The sequence below is a fragment of the Falco peregrinus genome, chromosome 2, assembly GCF_023634155.1.
Source record: "Falco peregrinus isolate bFalPer1 chromosome 2, bFalPer1.pri, whole genome shotgun sequence".
In the NCBI taxonomy this organism is placed as follows: Eukaryota; Metazoa; Chordata; class Aves; order Falconiformes; family Falconidae; genus Falco; species Falco peregrinus.
The window spans coordinates 20,044,742-20,065,611 of record NC_073722.1 but is presented as its reverse complement, the minus strand read 5'-3'; the positions used below and the strand labels follow the sequence as shown (position 1 = coordinate 20,065,611).

Here is a 20,870-nt window from a genome sequence, read left to right as displayed (position 1 = left end):
TGCATTTTTTGTGCTTTTTGAGTAAGCTCAGTTTTTAATTTCTTTCCTTTTTCAACTGAAAAAGCGGAAGAAGCCAAAGCCATAGGTATTCCACTTTGGATCTAAATCTCAATTTTCCCCACAGTTTACAGATGTTCAGATTTAGTGTCCACTCCAAAACCATGTAAAACAAATAAAGAAGTTCACACATGTGACTTGCACTGCCACAAGTAACCACTGAACTCGCCAGCTGGACAAACTCTCAACAGCAATGAACCATCCTGTATGGCACCACACACTGCAAGGGATGCAAAAGCAGAACTTGGGAAGAGAGGCCCTAAGAAATCCATGGAGAGATGAGAATGGTAGAACTTTTTGAACCTTAATATCCCACTCTATGCACCAACTTAGTATTAGGAAAGCCTAAAATCAGAAATTAGTTACATTTAAATTAAAAAAAAAAAAAAAAAAAAGGACACTGTAACCTCCGTGTTGAAAAGGGTCTAAATGATTTTCACATTCACAGTGGCTTCGTATTACTGAGGTTCCTGTTGCAAAAAAATAAAAACCTAACAGGCATATTTTCAGGAATCTCATGGAGAAAAACATTTATTTCACTTTTCAGAAACTTCTCATTTTGAATTCTTCAGTAACAGAATATCTGAACAGCACTGGTATGTATTCAACAACACATAAATGCATATGACCCTGGAATGAAAAAGTTCTCTTTTTTCCCCCACAAAAAAAATCAATAATCAAGCAGATTTCTAGTTCTCCACTCTAAGCGTGCAGGAAGCCAACAACTATGTTCATGTTCCTTCTTACACTGCGTAACAAATTAATCTTTCCTTTGTGGCACTTAAGCCACCAGTAAGTTTCAAGTAATCCTGAAAAGTTCCCTGCAGTATCTAAAATTTAGCAGCCTAAACAGTTTGTACTTGCTTTCCTTGTGTTTTCTCTCACTCCTGCTTTTTAGGTAGTCATTTTTACTACATTTCTTACAGCACTGTCTCTCACATACTAATCTTCCTCTGAAGACATTTAGTGTTACTACGCTGGGGTTTTTTACCTCCAGATCAACCTGTGCATCATTGAATTATGCCACAATAACAAACACGCATTTGTGAAATATGACTTTAAACCACTCTACCACCTCACAGTAAATGTCCTATTCCACATTAGGTTTTGCTATTCATTATTCTAACTCACTCTTTTCTAAATGACAGCAGACCATTTCAGTCTCTGCTTGCTAATGAAAAAATATTTGCATTTAAAGCTCTAGCTGGCTGCAGTTCTGTTTATAAAAGTTCTGATGTTAACAACAGGATCTGTTTTGCATAGTTATCGCCAGCAGAGAGTATTTAATAAAATTACAACTAACAATCAATAACTTATCCATTCTGGATAAAGGAATATTGAAAATATAATACTGTAGCAGTCTAAAAACTGAAAAAAAACCCTAAAAACTGTGGTATTTTTGATAGGAGCTCTTTCCTTTTGAATACAATAATTACAATGCATTTTTGCTATATATCCAAAGCCATATTTATAAGTAAATAGCTAGGAATAACCAAGGGCAGAAGAGATTACAATTCATACAGTTTGTTAATGCAAAAGTTGTAATTCTAAAGCTACTTTAAATATAGTAGAGGATTAACTCATTCAATTATTACTTGAAATAAGTTAGAGAAGCCTCCAGGAATTAAGCTGCACAAAACACCCAGAAAAGAAATTCATACGTACACAGGTACCCTCCAACCTTTCCATTCTCCTCTAGCAATCACACAGTGGTATTACTCACCAGACAGGTGTTAAAAATATTCCTGTCCCTTCCCAGTCAAAACCAACCCAACCACCACAGCTACCCCTCCAGAAGTGGAGGCAGAACTCAGCACTCAGAACGCTCCCCACTAGACCTCTCATCAGAACATGGGTTTTACTACATATGTAGCACTACAGGGAGAAGAAAACAAAGAAATACCAAAACCCACACCAAACCAAAAAACTCAAAACACCCTCCCTGCCAAAAACCAACCAACCAACCAAACCAGAACGAAAACAAAACAAACAAAAAATACAACAAAACCCCCCAATCTTACTTAAAAAAAGAATCCCATGCCCTCTAAGTTGCTTTTTCACCACAGGAAGCATTTTGCACAGAACCTAAACATGATTATTGGGTACAATTAATTTATGATGAACTAATCATATTTTGCAGTCAATCCAGGATATGGTTTATTTTATTTGTATACAGGGATATGCACTCACTTCATCTTCTTTTAAACTGAATACTGAGCGCTAGGCAGCAAAATGATTATTAATCACGATTTCAGATATAAGATTATAACATTTATCACTACTAGAGTGACGCCATCAGGACTGGAAATGTTCTTAGAGTAGACCAAAAAGCCCCTGTTGGAGTATTTGGAGACTGGAAAGAACCCTAGTGTGAAAGATTTTTAGTAGAAATTAGAATTAGTGGGTATAAACAAGGAAATCATTATTTTCCATCCACATTTTTGTTAGTTCATACAGTATCTCCTAGAAAATTGCAGAGGGGCAGCTGTGAAGCACACAACCAGTGTTAAGTCCCTAAGCATTCACAGAACAGACTTAGGACAAGCAAGAGAAGTCCCTGTTCTACCACTGTGGTTTACTTAATTTTCACATTTTATAGGCTGGTAACATTAATCTTGGTCAAATACTCTCAATGAATCAATTTTAGTTTGTGAGATTCACTGCTGAAGATTCACTTTCAAGAGCAAGAAATAGAAATGAGAGAGAAAAATTGAATACTTGTTTAAAAATTCAGCCAACTGCACAAAAAACTTCATAAAATACAAATGACTGGAGAAAAATTACATTTTACATGGGTAATTATTAATGGGCTGGTTAGAACACAAAGTCTTTAACCATCTCTAAGTATGCTATCTAGTTAGTGAATTAGCCCTTTCTATAGCTATGCAGATATAGTCTACTTTATTATACAATATGGAATCACGCAGTTGGTTTAAGATTAGGATTTTTTTTGTTTGATGTCATTATCTCTATTATTAATTTTCCTATTTTTTTTAATTAATTTAGGTACTTGTTCAGCAACGCAACTTTTAATTTTCACAGCCACATTAACTTGAGTAATGATAATGAAGGTAAAACAACTCTACTGATGTAATTCATAACTGCTTCTCTTTGCAAAACATCATTTTATCATCTTAGTGGCAAGCAGGCAACTCTCAATTCAAAGTAAAGGGAATCATTAGTGGAAACATTCCACCAATGTTTTACCCACCAATTTCATAAAATAAAGTGCTACTGCACCAAGTGGCCTTAAATGTGCTTTATCATTACAGACAAAAATTGTGGAATTAAAGTACTGAAGGATTTGTGGGCTGTGTTGGTTTGGGTTTTTTTTCCCCCTAAAGGAATAGCAAAGCTTTGGGATTTCCATCTCCATCTACTAAAGTGAGATCAAACCCTGCAAAGAAATACATGTGTATTCAGTTTTTTTCAACACAAGTAGTTGAAATATATTCATGTTATATGCAATTAAATACTTTTACATAAATATGTGTCTACACAGCTTCAAGGTCACTCATACAGAATGCAAAAGTTACTTTGGCAGCTAATTATTGATGGTATTAAAAAAGCCTGAGATGATTTAGTAAGGGGTGGTTTTTTTGATTTTTCAAAGTTTGCCTTCCCTATAATTTTCATCATTTTGTACACAACTGTGTTTACTCTATTTTTCCCTGTAATTTTTCCCAATGTTTTCCTGTGGAAGCTTTTATAGGACTAACATTCTTGCCACTCTTTTTTCTTTTTAAACCATTCTTCTAAGTCCAGTATGACTCTTTAAAAAGGCATGTAAAAAGCACTAAGCACACTCTCAGCAAAGGTATAACATCGTGCAATACAGAATAACAGTTTCTTTCCATTTCTTTATTTAAATAATCATTTTCATTATCAAAAAAACCCACTGGTACACACTGCATATTCCATTAAAACTTCTACTCAGAAATTCAGGTCATTTTAACTGAGCATTCTATGGTCATTTTAACTGAGCATTCTATTTAAAATAGGATAATGAACATTAATTGTTCACACTGCTCCCTCTTGTGAACCTTACTCTGCATTTGCTAACATTGACTGTAATTTGCTATCAGACTGCCTATGTGCTGATGACATGGTAATTACTGACTAATGCCTAGGACTCCTCATGTATGAGGACCTTTCATATTTGGTACTATAAGCAGGACAACAGATCTTTTGATAGATCTTGGTATAACTGAGAGACAAAGACAGAAGGAAAACATAGAGAAATAATTGCATAGGCAGTGGTCATACCAAATTAACTACTGACTCGTCATAGGCATCAGGAAAAGTGTAATAAAGCAGTCAGTCCTGACAAGAATTTCTGCTGAATGGATGAATAGAGAATGCTCTCTTATCTGTTGCTCAAAATTCAATTGTAGTCTGGACGTTAAGACTTAAAGAGGTCTGAACCAAAGACAACAACCTAGAGTACAGGCCCAGAGGAAAAGCAGATGATGAAGCTGTCCACACTGACCTAAAACAGCAACAAGGTCCAAGGAAACAGTATCAGCAGCAAAACTTCAGTCACGTTCAGCCAACAATATCTGATGGAATGTCACACACAGACATTGAGTAAAACTAGAGCTTTGGAAAGTAGGAGCAGCAAATCAAGCGAAGTCTGGCAGATAACCAGGTAGGTTTCCCCAACACAGTTCACTGCTAATAGTGGCATTCAACTACTGTGATAATGTAGCCAGGCAGAAGAGACATGGTAGGAGATACAACAACAGAATGGAAATCCCAGAAATGCTCACAACTGGGACAGGAAGAGGGAAACTGATACCAGGTCTGCAGGGGAACTGGCAGCACCAACCTCACTGGGCAGTGATTGTTTAAGATCCAAATAAACACACAGTCCCTCTGATGAGTGGGAGATTTAAGAAGTTGCATAGGTCACCAACACAGAAATTTAAATTACTAGTGCTGAGTGCCACTGAGTATGAATAGAGGGGAAGGGCTAATGGGGAGAACAGCAATAATGCATCTTTCACAGAACTACATGCAAGGACTTTACTAGCATTCTCTCTCTACTTAGTAGTTTTAAAATATTTTTTTTTCCTGTTTCATTTCATCAGAAATAAACTTAGTTTCCTTGGCATGGAAAAATACTTTCATTTTGTTTTGTTTTGCATCAAAATAAACTATATTTTTCTATACAGTATAAACACTATTATATAAAAAAATACTATCATAAAAAACTATTGTATAGTTTTCTATACAATAAACTATATTTGCCTGCAGGCAAATCCTAGAAAAAAGTCATCTCATGATGAAAAAGTAGAACAATAATTTCAAGAAATGCTGATAAATAATTCTCCTTTTCCTAATTTTTTGCAGATTTGGATTACATCAGCAAATAGCTTGGGTTAGCCTGTAACAACATTTTGGAGAGTATACATTTTGAGCAAAAGTTTTAACACAGCTATGTAATTCTTACTTATGTGGGACTGGAAATTATTGTACTGTAAAACTGAGCTGTTGAAAACAAAAATGCAGGTAGTTCATCTCTTTCAGAATCTCCAAAAGGACAAGAGCTGTAACAAGAAAAGTATTTCTGCCTTTGTTGCATTCTGCAAAGCAACAGAATGCTTCCAAAAATGAGAGATTAAACAGACTAAGACTCTTCCAACTTGAGAAAAGAGCTGTCAAATAAGAGGGTTCTATGAAATCAAGGATGGCATAGAAAAATGAACACAAAGTAACCATTCACTGTTATAAAAGGACTAGAGAATCAAGTAAAATTAAGAAGTTTCTAGAAGAAAAACAGAAGCATGTTGCAACATAATGTGTAATTAAAACAGTAGAACACATTACCACAGAATGCTGCAAACACAAGAATGTAAAAGTAAGCTGGAGAAACAGAGATCCACAGCCAACACTAGAAAAAGAAAATTATCTTTTTTCATTAATTTATCCTCAAACACTGCCTGATCATCCTATCAGATAATTAGATCCTTCAAGTCTCTGTTTTCAACTGGAATATTTTAAGCACCACGCTTGCTTTCAAATCTGTTACGCCTTTATATTAAACTTTAAAGCAAGCACCTGATTTTACTGTCCAAACACCTAAGCGCATACCCGAATTTGGCATGCTTTTGTTCTTTTTTTTTTTTAATGTAAACTGTTCACTTTAAGCCAAGAGAAATAGTTCATATAAGTGATTCAGTGCAATTCCAAAGAATATCACATTCTAAGGACCCCCTTGGTCTTTCATTCTATCTATCATATTTATGGTATTATATTTAAGCACAAGAGTTCACTTGTAAAAAGAAAGGTAGGAAAAGGAAAGCAGTTTGCTACTTTTCTTAGACCTTGCAATTTTATTGCAAGAGAAAAAAAAAACCAAAGAGGATATCCAATTAGTAAATCAGTAACAGAAAGCAAATGGTAGAAATCCACTAAATCTACCTGGATGGCTGCCAGGTTCTTCTGTTCCTGTGATGGAGCCTCATGGACAAAACGCAGCCAATTAGAATGACGTGGATTGCTTGCATCCAGGATATAAAGGACCTCACCTTTACTCCCACGAACCTGAAACATTAAAAAAAAAAAAAAAATCAAGCAAAATTCAAACTGTTTAGCAAACACACAAACATGTAAAACACCAAGACATGCTTGTACTCAGCATGGGAATCTTGCATTCAATGGATACTTGTAGCTGTGGTGCACATTCACCTTTTCCTATAAGCATATTTATTCACCTCAGAACAGGGGGGCAACTTAAATCCAGCAACTGGTAGCAGCTTCCTTTATTGAGCTCCCCCTCTCTTTTCTTAGCCTTTCCTTTAGTAAACATGTATTATGACTGACTCCTGGGTCTCCCTAATCTGACAGCACGGTCACTGCTGCTCATATTCTTTCCTCTTTGTTCCTTCAGGTTCTCTTTTTCTTTATAATCTTGCCAGAAACAGGTACAACCCAAGAGGTCTTTTCCCATTCCAACCCTATGATTCCTTTTCCACTTTTCCCCTCCATATATCCTACTATATAGTTCACTTGAACATCTTCTATATATGTCCCTCTAAATGAAATATAAATACGTAGCCTCAATGAGTAGCAGCCAGTCTTAAACTGTACTTAGCTGAAATTTTATGAGAATAGGAGATTATTTCAGTAAACAAATTAGAATACTATGTACGTGAAGGGCTGTAAATTATTTTGTAGAGGAAAAAAAATATGTTCAGTTTTTGTCCACTAAATGAAAAAGCCACTTTAAAAAACTAACTGCACACACAAGGTAAGTCATGTCAATATGAGAAGCTTTTGGCTGTCATTGCAGATCCATAGAATTTCTATAACTGTAAGAAAATTCCAGCTTACATTGAAAAAATGACAATAATAGAAAGAGAAACTTGATAATAACCAAGTCATTTTTCCCCCTCAAAACACAAAGACATACTGCTGAAAAAAATACAGCTGCCACTGACATATAAAAAAATGGCTTGCTTTGTTTTAAATAAAAGATCACTTGAATCTCCACTGATAAAGAAGATAGAGCACCATGCAAAAAGGTCATACAGCCACACTATTATTCCATGTGATTTATTTATATAATGAACATATTTTCTTTTTCATCTGTCAACAAGAAGTATCCCGTGCAGGTATTTCCTAAGAGCTAGGGATTTCAACCATGTAAGATCAAAATCAGATTGTCTTCATGGCTTTGTATTTAAATTGCTCACATTCTCACTGTATTTGTTTCTAATAAATGCAATATCATATTTCTTCAGTATGACTGCTTAAATTACCTAAACATTCAGGATATCATTAGAAAGAAAAAATTGTATTCTATTACAATAATAGCTGGTAACAGCATGTTGTTCCCAGATTAAACCAAAAAAACCTACTGTAGTTCTGCAAACTGTTCTTCCAAAGGAAGGCATATGCTAAGAAGCATATGTAATGGAAAAAGTGTCAATATTTCAAACTTTAAAAGTTATTTTACTTTCAAACACACAGATTAACCACAGTAAACAGTTATTTTTATACCATATATTTAAGTGCACCTGGAAACAATATTATCTAACACTAAGCACTGCAACAGGTTTCCCAGCGAGATGTAGATGCTCAAAACCTGTCCTGGGCAGTTGGCACTAGGTGGCCCTACTTGAGCAGGGGGATGGGACAAGATGACCTCCAGGGCTGTCTTCCAACCTCAGCCATTCTGCCATTTTGTGACTATCACTTTCAGAAGTAATGCCTGCTCATTATTGGAACCCTTATTTTCATTAGGAACATGGGCAGAACAAGTACAATCAAACCATAAAAGCAAGCTCCAAATTTATACAAAAATACATGCCAACAGTGTATTCACCTTCTGAAAAGCCACCTGTCAAGCAGAAGCACTTCATTGATTATACTGTAATAAATATCCAGTTCTAAATAGGTAATCTACAGAGAAGAACTTCACTTTGAGTGAAAATGGTTAACATTGCAGGTTAGTATCTTTGAGTAATTGAAGTCAAACTATTGGCTTTCTGATTTAGCTACCAAAGTATGGGTTACAGAAGCCAACCATGTAGGTCCTATAAAGGTTTCCAGCACATCTTGACTTCAGTTGGAAAAAGACGCAATCAAGATCCTATCATAAAAACCATACGTTACACTATCCACCTTTTCATCCATTTTTCATTTGCTTGATCCTTGAATTATAAGAATAATTTATATTCACTTCAATGATACATGATCATCCCAATTCTGCTTTTTCAGCCTCTGCCAATCCATAAAGAGATATCAAATACAAAGCAAAGACTTAACACATAAGGAAACAATTGATAAAAGAATACAATAAATCCCTTAAAGACGTGCTATATTTTCCTATTGCTTTTTTCACCTCATAAAGAAATAATGCTTCATCAAATACACAGATGTGAGGAAAAAAGTCAAGGAAAACAGCCAAAACATTGTACTTAACACAGACTAGACTGGTCACATTTACCACTCCTTTTCTCACTGGTTGCATGGATAGGTGAGTTTCCTAAATGAACAACCTATCTTGAGCACCACAGCTGTGAATCCCAAATTCAATCAATATTTAAAACAAACAGACAAAAAGATCATCTCCTGCTTTGCATATATATGTCTCAAACTCAAGGCCAGTACAAGCTAATCATGGCAGTTAAATGAACTAAAAATAAAATAAAATTAAAAAAAGCTAGGCTCTACATTTTCAGTTTAAAATAAGTGCACCAAAATATCATCCATATTGTATCATTAATGAATCAAAATGGAATTTGAATATGTCCCAAAGGATGCTCCCTCCCCAATAACAGCCCATAAAAGTCCTCAGTCATGCTTCTGCTTTGTGGCACAATCATCAAACAAGAAAATCAGTTTAATTAATAGATACATCATCAAATACAAGCTAAAATGCTTACACCTGGGTGTGCCTGTAAATCTGTTCTGATATCCAGAAGACAGTGACAGCCATCTCTGATCCTAAGACAGATGTTGCACCATAGGCCCACACAATTCTGCCAGCCACATAACAAGGAACTTTCCCTCCTGCACTCCTCCTTTAGAGATACTGGATAGCACAAGAAACATATAGTGTAGCTTCAGTATCTTCCCCCAACCCTGGCAGCTGCACCAACTATAACAAACAGCAAGGGGAGAAAATGATGTGACAAGCTGCTTATGTGGTACTCAAGAAACTTAAAAGATCCTGCAATTTACCTCTCTACACCCAGAACTAGGATTCAGCATGTACATTTCTAGAGCACGGCAAAAAAACTCCCCATACCGAAGAAGGTTTCTTGGCTTCCTTTATCTCCAAGGACCCTCTTTTACGAATATTCCCATGCATATCCTTACCACTTACTCCATACGAGAGCTGGAGAACTAAACAGGATTTATTCTGCAACAAAGCTTCCAGTCCGCTCCAAGAGGACTCCTTTCCAATCACCCAACTGAACTAATTTAGTCAAATGTTTTCACAGTAAGATGAAATACCTGAAATTCACTGTTACTGCACGGGGGGTGGGGGGTGTTACCTCAAGATCAATCAGGAAATCATTGAATTATGACACATTTACAAACACCATGTCACTATATAAGTATTTGGAAAAAAAATGTGGCCCTAGTCATTGTACAAGCTACCATGTGAAACCTTGCACAGGTCTAAATGACGTCTCAGCTGCTTGCAATGCCCATCAACAACATGCACTACTCCATCTGCTAGCTATGATGAAATTATCTCCAGATTTTCAAAATATATCCGAAATTGTCATGTATGCTACTTCAAAACACTCATGAGTGCAATTTCAAATGCTTTACCATGCACACCTGGCAAGAGAAGAAAAAACACTTCACTGAAAATAAGCAGATGGTTATTTTTGCTGAAGGCAGTAAACACACAGCCTGCTTTCTGGAAACCATTTTCTAAACATTTAGATTTTATAAATCTAAAAGCCTATGTTCATTCAAACAATCATGTAAAGAATAGTACTGTTTTCAGCACTGTACTTTTCTGATTAGCTGAAAACATGACTTTTATTGTTAATAGTATAAAACAGCTAGATGCAATACTTGTACATCCTCAGTTTCAGATCTCTATCACAGAACTCACTGTAGAGAAGGAACATTTAACATTGCTGTAGGAAGTATTAAAATAACACTTGCAAAGGAGACCTGAGGCAGGAACTGTTGATTTGATTACTCACTAAGAAGTACAGGGACATAGACAGCACATGACATGTTTCTTCAGCCAAAATATACAGCAACAGGGAGGTTGGAACTACATGATCTTTAAGGTCCCTTCCAACTCGAAACATTCTGTGATTCTATGATAAGCTCCTTCTGGTGCATGATGTTATTTGACCTTGTCAGAGACAGAGCAGTTCAGAAGGCTCATTGGTAGACTTTCACTAACATTTTGTGGAGTTTTCATAAGAAGGGTTGAACTTCATGTTAACTGGAAGGACACCCAAAACTCTTAAAGCAAATTGTGTTATCGTCTATAATAAGCTCATATTAGAACCTATCTGCCTGTGCTTTCTAACTTCTTAAATAAATCACATAACTGAAGAGGTGAGCCTAATATTCTCAGTCACCTTCGGGAGCAGATTCTTCTTATCACCAAAACCAGAAGATCATTAATGTGCCTATCCCAAAAGTCACTGTAAGTCATGCACTTAACATGAATAAAGATGACTAAATCAAGCTTTAAAGGAGTTGATTAATGAGATTTTGCTAAATAAACAAACTGGTAAGAATATTAATAAACTACCTTAGACACCTACCTATCCCAATGGAGATGAATTTAACAAAATTGAAAATCTAGGCTTCAAACTTGCAAATGAGATAGGGCATGAATATCTGACTAATTTGTGGCAAAAGTTACTTTAAATGCAACTTGCATAAAAATGCATCCAGATGCAGTTGTCTAAAAATGAGAAAACCAAAAACATTTCTGAAAGTTAAACAAAGAATCACACAAAAACATTAAAAGTAAATAATATTAAATGTAAATACTACCAGAGGAGTAACGACTGGGAAGGTAATCTTTATACAAAAAACGTAAACACTACATTGCTGAGAAGTAGATTTCTAATCTTACATTCTCATCTTGAGATCAAACACAGAATTCTTCAAATTAAGATTTGATCATGAAACTGAGGACCTAATTTGACTTAATGTATATCAAAGCCTTCCCATGCCAGAGCCAAATTTTACAGGCAAGATACCAAAGAAAAAAAATTAGAAAAAAAACCCAACCAAAACAAAAAAAACCCCAACCCAACAACTCAAAAACGCTCCACCATTAGCTTGAAATGCATAACTTCTCATACCTCAATCCTAAACATTAAAGCTCTGATCTAAAGTTGGCGTGGCCAATAGAAGATTTTCTGTTGCCTTCACTAGTTTTCAGGCAGGCTTATTTAACTGAAAACAATTGTCACTGCAAAAGTGGTGAGAGTTAAGCAGTAGAAACATACCTTCATTTCATTTTCTATTATAAACATACATGAACATTAGCCTCCATTGAAAGACTGATCTCCAGCATGTTTCTGTTCTTCCTTGCTTTAACATAACAAAGAAGAAAACATCATCTTGGCAGACAGACAGAAACCAAACCTGCAATATGTAACATTCAGTGTTATGTGCTATCCAATCCTGACCAACATTTCCTCCTATTACGTCACAGTATTTTAAGGAGGACTGTCTTTCCAGCCCTCCCTGTTTTAACATTAGCCAAAGTCACCACCAAAAGTATATGCTTGCCACAACCCAATAGTAGTGAAATGAATACCACTTTCTTGGTTAGGGACAATAAAAAAAATAAACTGAATAGATATCTTCCCTTTGCAAAGGGAAATCTGAGCCTCCAGAGGCAAAATCTTCTGTGACCTTTAGTACCTAAAGATTATTTTGTTCTTGCCTTAAAGCACTTGCTCTTCCAGCAAATACACATAATCTAAAATTGCAATGCCAAGTATACCAATGCAGACCAACAAAGCAGTATTTAATCAAGGTGTTAGTGGGATGCTAAGAATAAAGAACAAAGCTCTCAACTCATCACCAGCCACTAGCTGGGTACTTAACTAGCACAACATGTAATTCAGTCTGAGAGATAATGACATGGGGACTAGGGGGTAACAGGGAGGTGGTTTTTTGACAGAAAGAACAAAGAAGCAGCACAAAGCCATTTGGACATTTCCCTGGCTTTTTATTATGATTCCTAACTATATGGTTACCACAGGTTTGGGATTTTTCCTTGTCACATCACTTGTAGCTAAAACATTTCAGCATGTAGCTCTTTACAAAGATAACAGCAAGACCAAAGGTGCTTCCCCTGCCCCAGTCCTCTGGAATCTGTTGAATGGGCAAGTGTACACCTTTGATTTCTTCAAAACTATGCAAGTTACAGCCAGACTAATGGCATTGTGCTATATTTAAATTAAACAGAAACTGTAACATCCTCAGAACTTTATTTAACAAAATCACTGGACCCAACAAATGTTTTGACTGCCATATTTTCCAAAAAAAAAACCAAAAAAAAACCATAACATGTACAATCCTATCTCAATGTGACATCTTAAAGATGGCAACTCACAGTGCTGGTCTTGGAGAAAAAGGAATAGCTTGATCAAAACAGACCACATCACAGACCGCTACTCTACACAACTAGAAATGCAGGCGATAAACTTCCTCAGAGAAGACTATTCCACAAAATCGAAGCTTAGATCACATGCATTACGTACCAAGAAAAGTAATATTCCACTAAGGTTGATTTTTACTTGACTTACAAAAAAGCATCTACTACTTAGCTTTCTTTATGAAGGTGTCCTCTCTGAAAATGCATTTTTTTGACTGTCGTAAGGCTGTGAGGTAAGGCTTTAGTATGCCTTCATCCAATAGTCTTCAAATTAATTATTTTTAATATCTTTCGTACAGCTGACTACACACAAACTTGGCTAGTTGCTGTGACTGCCTCCAACAGTCTCTGGAATAACCACCTACTTGGACTGTTCAACTTTTTACTTTCTGCATTCCCGGTCTTGATTTTCAACTTAAGACTACCCTCAGCATGATTTAAATTATATTGTAAAGCTCATGTTCAGATCAACTTCAGTAAACATGAACAACTCTGTTTCAAACATTCCGGAAGTCATAAAATTTGGTATGCGAGAATCTTTTCAAGACTCTGAAAACTAGGTTACAATAAGATATTATGAAATGGTTTTAGACCAGCTAATAAAAAAATAATTTTTTGGCTTGCTGTCAATGGGGTCATGTTAGTGTCACCAGTAAATACATGTATTTGCCTATTATTTTCTATCTTACAGAAACAGATAAATCTCATTTAATCATCAGCAGTGACAAATCTGGAAAATCATATGGTTTTCCAACAAACTTGTATTAAAGACTTTCCCATTGCTATAATCAACCCACCATCCCTTCTGAAAACCTTGTTCTAGCTCAAGTATTTTACTGATTTAAAATAACCTGCAGAAACATCATGAAAAGTCAAGTGAGACAGGGCACATTAACATGTACCATATTCAGCAAACATTTGTAATAAAAGCTCATTGTATTGTTTTGTCTTCAGCTGAAAGTAAAGAAGATTAAACAGTTGCTCTGAGCATATAACCAAAGGTGAGAGGGGAACAAAGCATCCAAATCTTCTCTTGGAAAGGATATCTTGGGCACACCCCTAGACTGAAAAACTTTACAAAAGGGTGGGAAGGGGGAGAACAAAGGCACAGGGATTCACAGAACTGAGTTAGTACCCATCTAGAAATATTCTGCCACTCACTGTATATATGTTGGGTTTAATGAGATGGGCTTTCACCATTCTCTCAGTCATTTTTCCAGTGTGTATAATCTATTTATAGCTCTGCTAAAGAGTGTATCAATACTATGCTCTCTTTATAAGCTGCTCAGTGATGTTAATGCTACAGTTTTTTTCAAATAAACATTTATTTGTAATAAATGCACAGGCAGTGCTTTAAGCCAGATATCAAACACAAGCTTTTTTTTGTACAGTGGCACACAACATAAAAATCAGTCATCCTTCCACCTCTAACCACAGAAAGGTGAAAAAGTAGGAAATGAGTCCCCTTCTCAGTATAAAAAAGGACTAAATACGCATTCAATAGAAACTGCTTGACAGGGGCGGGGGCGAAGGAAATGAATTTGCTGAAAGAACTACAGCAGAAAAGCAAGATTACAAAGATAGAACAGAGGCCCTGAAAAGCAGGTGTTTCTAACCAGGTGGAAATGTTGTTATTGCAACTATCTTTCAGTTGGTGTAATCTCAACTGGTAAACTCAGACAGATTTTTGCTACAGGCAAACAGCTATGACAGGAACTAGGATGGGTTAAGAACCTAATTACAAAATCTAGCACATAAACTACTGTTGCTGCCTAACACATATAAAAAAATTTTAGAAGAGCCCTGAAACTGATGTCGTCTTCATCTGCCTAAAGCACCAAGCTTTTATTCCGCTAAAGATCTCATGGCAACACACTGCATTACAAACTTGCTAAAATTTAAAAACTTCACTTACACAACTGCCAAACCCTAGCACAAGTGCCACAGCAGGAAACGTTTTATATTGCAGTTGGAGGAAGCTATCAGCTGACACCTGTTGATAGCACAAATCAGTATCTCAGTAACTTACAATCATCTTCCCATATTCAAATTATTTTAGTTTTTATTATTTTCATATTTTCCAGTAATTTTTCAAAATTATATCTTTGTGTTTTGCTTGATAGCTTTCACACTTCATTGATTACAAACTATAGTTTGCTATTTCTTTATTGTTTTAAAGAATTCAATCCCCCTCTGCCTAAAAAGCATATTTTAAAAGCATCAAAAGCACAAAATCTCACTATAATATCTTTAAATTAGGAAAAAAAAGAAAAAACATTGTTACAGTAAAACAATTCTGAGAACACTTTTTGCTCTGTGCGATGATGTCACACACACTACTCACTTCCCACATGAGCCTGCAGTCTGTGTTCTCATCCAGTTCCTGCGGCATTCGCTTCTCCCCTGCAAAGGGGCCAAATTTTTCACCCTAAGGAACAATTATAAAAGAAAGAATCAGTGTGGGGTAGGGGGGGAAGGCAAGTGAATTACCAAACTCCACCAGAGGTATCATTTTTAGCTTCAAATGGAAAAGGACAGGTTTTCTTTGTCATCGTAGTATATGTCACGAAGGTGCACATCCGTGAGGGTTCAACTTCAATCTAATTCCCATTCTTTTCATACCTCAGAGAATATCTTAAACCCAAGCCTTTCCTCTACATTCTTGTTTCCCCTTTAAAATAAAGAAGAATGCTTTTTCCCAAATAAGGCTGAAATTTAAAATTAAAATTTCTTATATTTCTTACAAGATTTTCAGGAAGCACCTTGCAATAGTCATCCAACTAAAACGTAAAGTATTTGGCAAGCACAAAGTTTACATTAGATTTATCTGCAAGATTATTTGAAACACTACTTTTTGAAGTGCCACAAATCAAAATACTGAATAGCTGAGGGTCTGATCATAGACAGATTTGTTTAAAAATCTAGGGAGTATGCACGTGTCTATGAATTAATTCAAGCCTTCATAAACAAAATTAGAATGTTACACCACCTGCTAGTCATAACACATGCTGTGAAAGCATCCACTGATATGTTCTTCCAAAAGTATTGGGTATCGGTGTTTTTTTCCTTCACAGACATCACACCAGGAGCAGGGCAAATTATTCAAATAGGACTTTCTTCTTACACAGGCCAAACTCCCCCCCTTGCCTTGTCCTTATTTGCAGTGACAAGCCTTACAAACCGGAATGCAGAACGCTATGTTCCTTTAGGCAGTATTCAGATGAAAAAGCTCTATATACTTCTAAGCATTAGATTATAACTGCATTATGAAAAGCAACTTCATTGTTTCTTTAAAAATAACAGTATTTTGGCTAATAGAAGTATCGATCTTGTCCACATATCCCTTCCCTCAGGCACGTTCCATGATCCCAGAAACAGCCTGCTACGTATCTTCTCTCTTGCTTAGTTTTTACAGACTGCCTACAGGTAGGGTGGAGAGGAAGAAGTGGAATGGAAAGAAGAATGAAAAACTTCCAGGATGATTCCTTTCAGAAACAAGGAACCAAACCAAAATAAATCCTTGTATTTAAAGTCCAACCTAAAGAGTTTAGTTTAACATTACATTGTTAGGAAACAAATGAAACGAAAACTGGCATTACATAACAAGGCAACAGAACTGAGAGGCAATATTTTTAAATGCGCACAAAGATTTCATTAGGAAGAACAGCAAGGCAGAAGGTAAAAACACAAGAACAGCAAAAGATGATACCTGGAATCCAGAGCAGTAATGCAGATACAGATACGGGCAGCGATAGCAAGAACTAGCACTATGGGGCATCATGTCCTTCACCTCTCACTGACCCCCATACCACCCTTCGGTGTTTTGCTAATCAAACGAGGTCAGAGTTCCTCCCCTGTCAGCTTTACAAATCCTGGGATTAATACTCAAAATGAAACTTCCTTCTTTTACCTCATCAGCAGTGAAAGTGAAAACAGGTGAATACAGTTACACATGTGAAGCCATCAACAGTTTCAGCCTATGCTGCATGCCACCCCAGCAAACATACTGCTGTCTAATAGGGGTCATGCAGCTATTATGTAAGAAGCAATTTGCTTTGATTGTGTTTTTCGCTCGGTTTAAGGAAGAGGAAGAGTCAAGGTGGTAGCAGAGGAAATCTGCTCTGGAAATCTATGGTCCTACCTAGCTCAGTAAAGATAAGGTAGGCTCTTTCTGGAGCAGACACCTCCTGCCAGGCTGAGCTGGCTTTCCTCATTCGCTTAGAAAGCAACAAGTAGTTTTGGTGCAAGAGGGAACGTAGCTCACTACAATTGCTGAGATCTAAGAGAGGGCATAATTATATCTGCTGGATCTCTCGTTACACGTAGCAATTATCAAGATGAAAAGAAGTTTATCAGACTGTAATCTAGATTAGTTCTATAGAAAGAAAAAGGAAAATAGCTCCATAAATTTAATAGAGAAATTATTGAAAGACAATGAATAAAGAACCTGAAAAAGCTAGTCTCCCACCCTCATTTCAGCAACAGAGTAACACTTCTAAAGAGAACATAAAGAGATTAATTTCTTCCTTAAGTACTTTGGAGGCTTCCACAACCCTCACCTCACTAATACTTACATCCTTGCAATCCAAAGGACCCCTAGATACATTATAAAGCGCGTACAGTGTAAATTTTGCCCATCACTGAAGCACACCACCTCTGGGATGAAGCACAGCAACAGCTTAATATTGCATACCAAATCAAAACAAGAAACACCATACATCATTCCTATCTCAGCTAATCCAAACCAATAAACCTCTATTGCAATACGTTTAAGACCTTCTAGAAGCTCAAAACTACAGCAAAAGCAAAAGGCATAATGTCCACCTCTAAATGTAAAGTGAATGTAACATGAACAGTAGGCACTTTTTAAAGCTTCTCAAACTTGGAGAGAAAGCAGAAATTATAAACAGCAAAATCTGGTATCTTGGAACACAAAGGTCCGTGGGGATAAGTGTAATTATTCATCCAGTCTTTCAAGGCATTTTCTTTATATTTCTATATATTTAATTAGTCCTAGTTAATAAACATGCTGCTGTATGCCTATATATATAGATCAAAAAATGTGCTAAGACTTCAACTTTCTCTCTGATCAATAAAAGTGAGGCATACAACATAATCTAAAGTCAACCACAGAAATGATTCAAGATATGAAGGCACATCACTCAAATGTTATAAAAGCTAGTTTCAACAGTTGCTTTCAGAAAGCAGCAGTGACTAATCATCTTCCAGTCACAGCAAAACACTAAGAAATGTAGGTAGCTTCGATGATTATACCAAAGGACTTACAATACCTGTGCTGTAACCAAAGGCCAGCTGTTGAAAAGATTCAAGAGAATCACAGCTTTTGTTAAGGTAACAAAAAAAAAACCCCAAAAGTTTCCACCTTTTATGATTACAGACAGAAACTTGAAAGCACAGCACAATGCCTGAAGGCGCAAAAGCAGATGGCAGACAACAGCAGTTGAAAATGTATTATTACCAAAACTTCGCTAACAGCAGAATTTTCAGAGGCCTACTTATGATTATCGAGCACTTGGGGAGTTGGTACTACAATTTCTGATTATAAGATCATCTGAAATGTGTTTTACTTTCAGTTAAAACAACTGCAGTTGTGTGATAGCAATAGAGAGAAAATGGTACAGTATTTCCTACTCAGCAACACAGATCTTACTTCACAATTAAGTGTCATATTCAACAACTCCTCCCAATCCCAAACCTCCAAGGAATTACTTCAACAGCTATTAGCTACTCTGTATCACAGCCATGAAGTGCAGTACCGCTGCCTCATTACAGGACACATTGAAAGCATTTCAGATGTGTTTTTAGTTTCCATTGAAAAGCCTAACACAGTTTGGCTATATCCAACATATCATCTGTTATTTACACATCCACCCTCCTCTGAGCAGCCATGGCAACACACAGTGCTTAGGTCGCCCACCATTTTTAGGAATACCTCTTTCAACCACTGCCCACAGAGCAACTCAGGAGCTGGTTCCTCAGCCTATCAAAAACCACTTCTGACCAAGGCTTTGCATACCACAATTGTCTGTCCTACCAGCACAGAGGATTCAGTGCCACAGGACAAACTTGTAACAAACACTGTCACCAAACACTATTAACACAAATAGATCTTAACTATAAGTGCCTCTGCCTTTACCTTCTGCATTCCATATGCAATACCTTCGCACTTGCAACATTTCAGTTTTGCTAGGATGTCCTGAATGACATGCTCACAAAGGAAGAGCTGCGCAGACAGAGCTCTAACAGCATATGACTTGCCTGTACAGAGTTCAAAAACAACTTGGAGTTCAGGAAAGAAAACGCTCTGGTTTTCCAAGCATGCAGCTTTAATGGTTTAATTGACAATAGTGTAAAGTAAGGGGCTCAGACCCTGAACTGACATTCAGAATTTATACTGGCATGCGAATGAGGGCTTCTTTGAGCTTCACTTTAGAGCTCGCTCTATTTCAGAGTCCAGGGATTAATATACACTAGTAGCATGCAACCTTCCTTGCTACATGAACTCCCAAAGTTTTCAAATGAACGTTCAGAACCTCTGAGGAAAAAAAAAATTAAACCACACGATATAAAATTGTTCCCCTTCCACTTCCCATTAACACTTAGGGGCATCTTGAAAATGAGAAACCCCTACCCCACAGTATCTTAAGTCTTGTTGATGAAACCACTGAAAAGTTAGGCAGCCCTTACAACCCTTTCAGAGCCAAAACCAGGACAAAGATGGAAAGCACATAAATAAAATACATAGAAGCATATACTAATGCAGGGTTCATAATTTTAGATATGCCTTTACCTGTTCTAACAAGTCACCTGGTTAACTAGAATTGAGATTTCAGACAATCAAGAGACTTTCAATTTAATTACAAGGTGTCAAGGGGCATGACCCGGTTGGGGTACGAGAGACCTGCAGTTTAGCTGAATCATATCTTCCACAGGCCCGGCTTTATTATTCCGAAACGGTGAACGAAGCCGGCCACCCCACCGAGCTCCCGGAGCGGAGCGACGGCAGCAGCCCGCGGCCCAGGGCGGGTGCCCTCAGCCCTCACCTCAGAGGCGCCTCGCGGCCTGGGGCCAGGCGACCGCCAAGGCGGCAGCCCTGCCCGGAGCCACTCTGCCCGCAGAACGGGGCCAGAAACACAAACGAAGTTAAGAGAAACGGGGAGAAGACAAAAAGCCACGCAGCAAACATTCCGGCGGCCCCGTAGGTCGGCCGGCGGCCCGGCCCGGCCGGCCCCGTTACCGGGGGGCGGGCGGGCGGTGCCTCCCCTGAGAAGAGGGAGCGCGGGAGGACGGAAGTGGAGGGAGGCAGCGCCGGCTCGGCGGGGCTGAGGTGAAGCGGGAGTGCGGCAGCGCGGCCGGCGGCGGCCAGGGGCGGAGGGGCCGCCCCGCTCTCCTGTGATACGTGGCAGCCGCTCCCCGCCGGGCCGGGACAGGCCGTTACCCCGCTCGCCCGGCCGTCACCCACCTTTTTGACTCTGCGGGCCGTGTAGAGCCCCATCCCGTCCTGCACTTTTGACGACTTCAGGGCAAACCTATCCGGCACGTACATGCCCAGCATTTTGCACCGACTCGGGCCGCCGCCCGCTACCGGGGAGGAGGGTTACCGGGGCCTTCCATCCCACCAGGAGAGCAAGGAGAGAGAGACCGGGGGAGGGGGCAGGAAGAGGGGCTGGTTGCGGGGCTC

At 37.8% G+C, this 20,870-nt stretch overlaps 1 protein-coding gene across 5 annotated transcripts in view; it reads right to left on the bottom strand.

Annotated features, from left to right (window-relative positions):
- Nucleotides 1-20,870, bottom strand: part of PRDM5 (PR/SET domain 5) — an 88,317-nt gene extending 67,447 nt beyond the window's left edge. For 4 of the 5 annotated variants that reach the window (XR_003556958.2, XM_005243135.3, XM_027794958.2 and 1 more), the window contains exons 1-3: nucleotides 20,652-20,870; nucleotides 15,513-15,596; nucleotides 6,481-6,603 (exon numbers count right to left, since the gene is read on the bottom strand). Coding sequence is in view for 4 of the 5 variants with exons in the window: in XM_005243135.3 (XP_005243192.1) it covers nucleotides 6,481-6,603; nucleotides 15,513-15,596; nucleotides 20,652-20,744 (300 nt within the window). In the remaining variant the exon portion in view is untranslated. Of the gene's footprint in view, nucleotides 1-6,480; nucleotides 6,604-12,008; nucleotides 12,146-15,512; nucleotides 15,597-20,651 lie in introns of those variants that run through there. The other variant, XM_055797128.1, reaches the window with a different exon arrangement.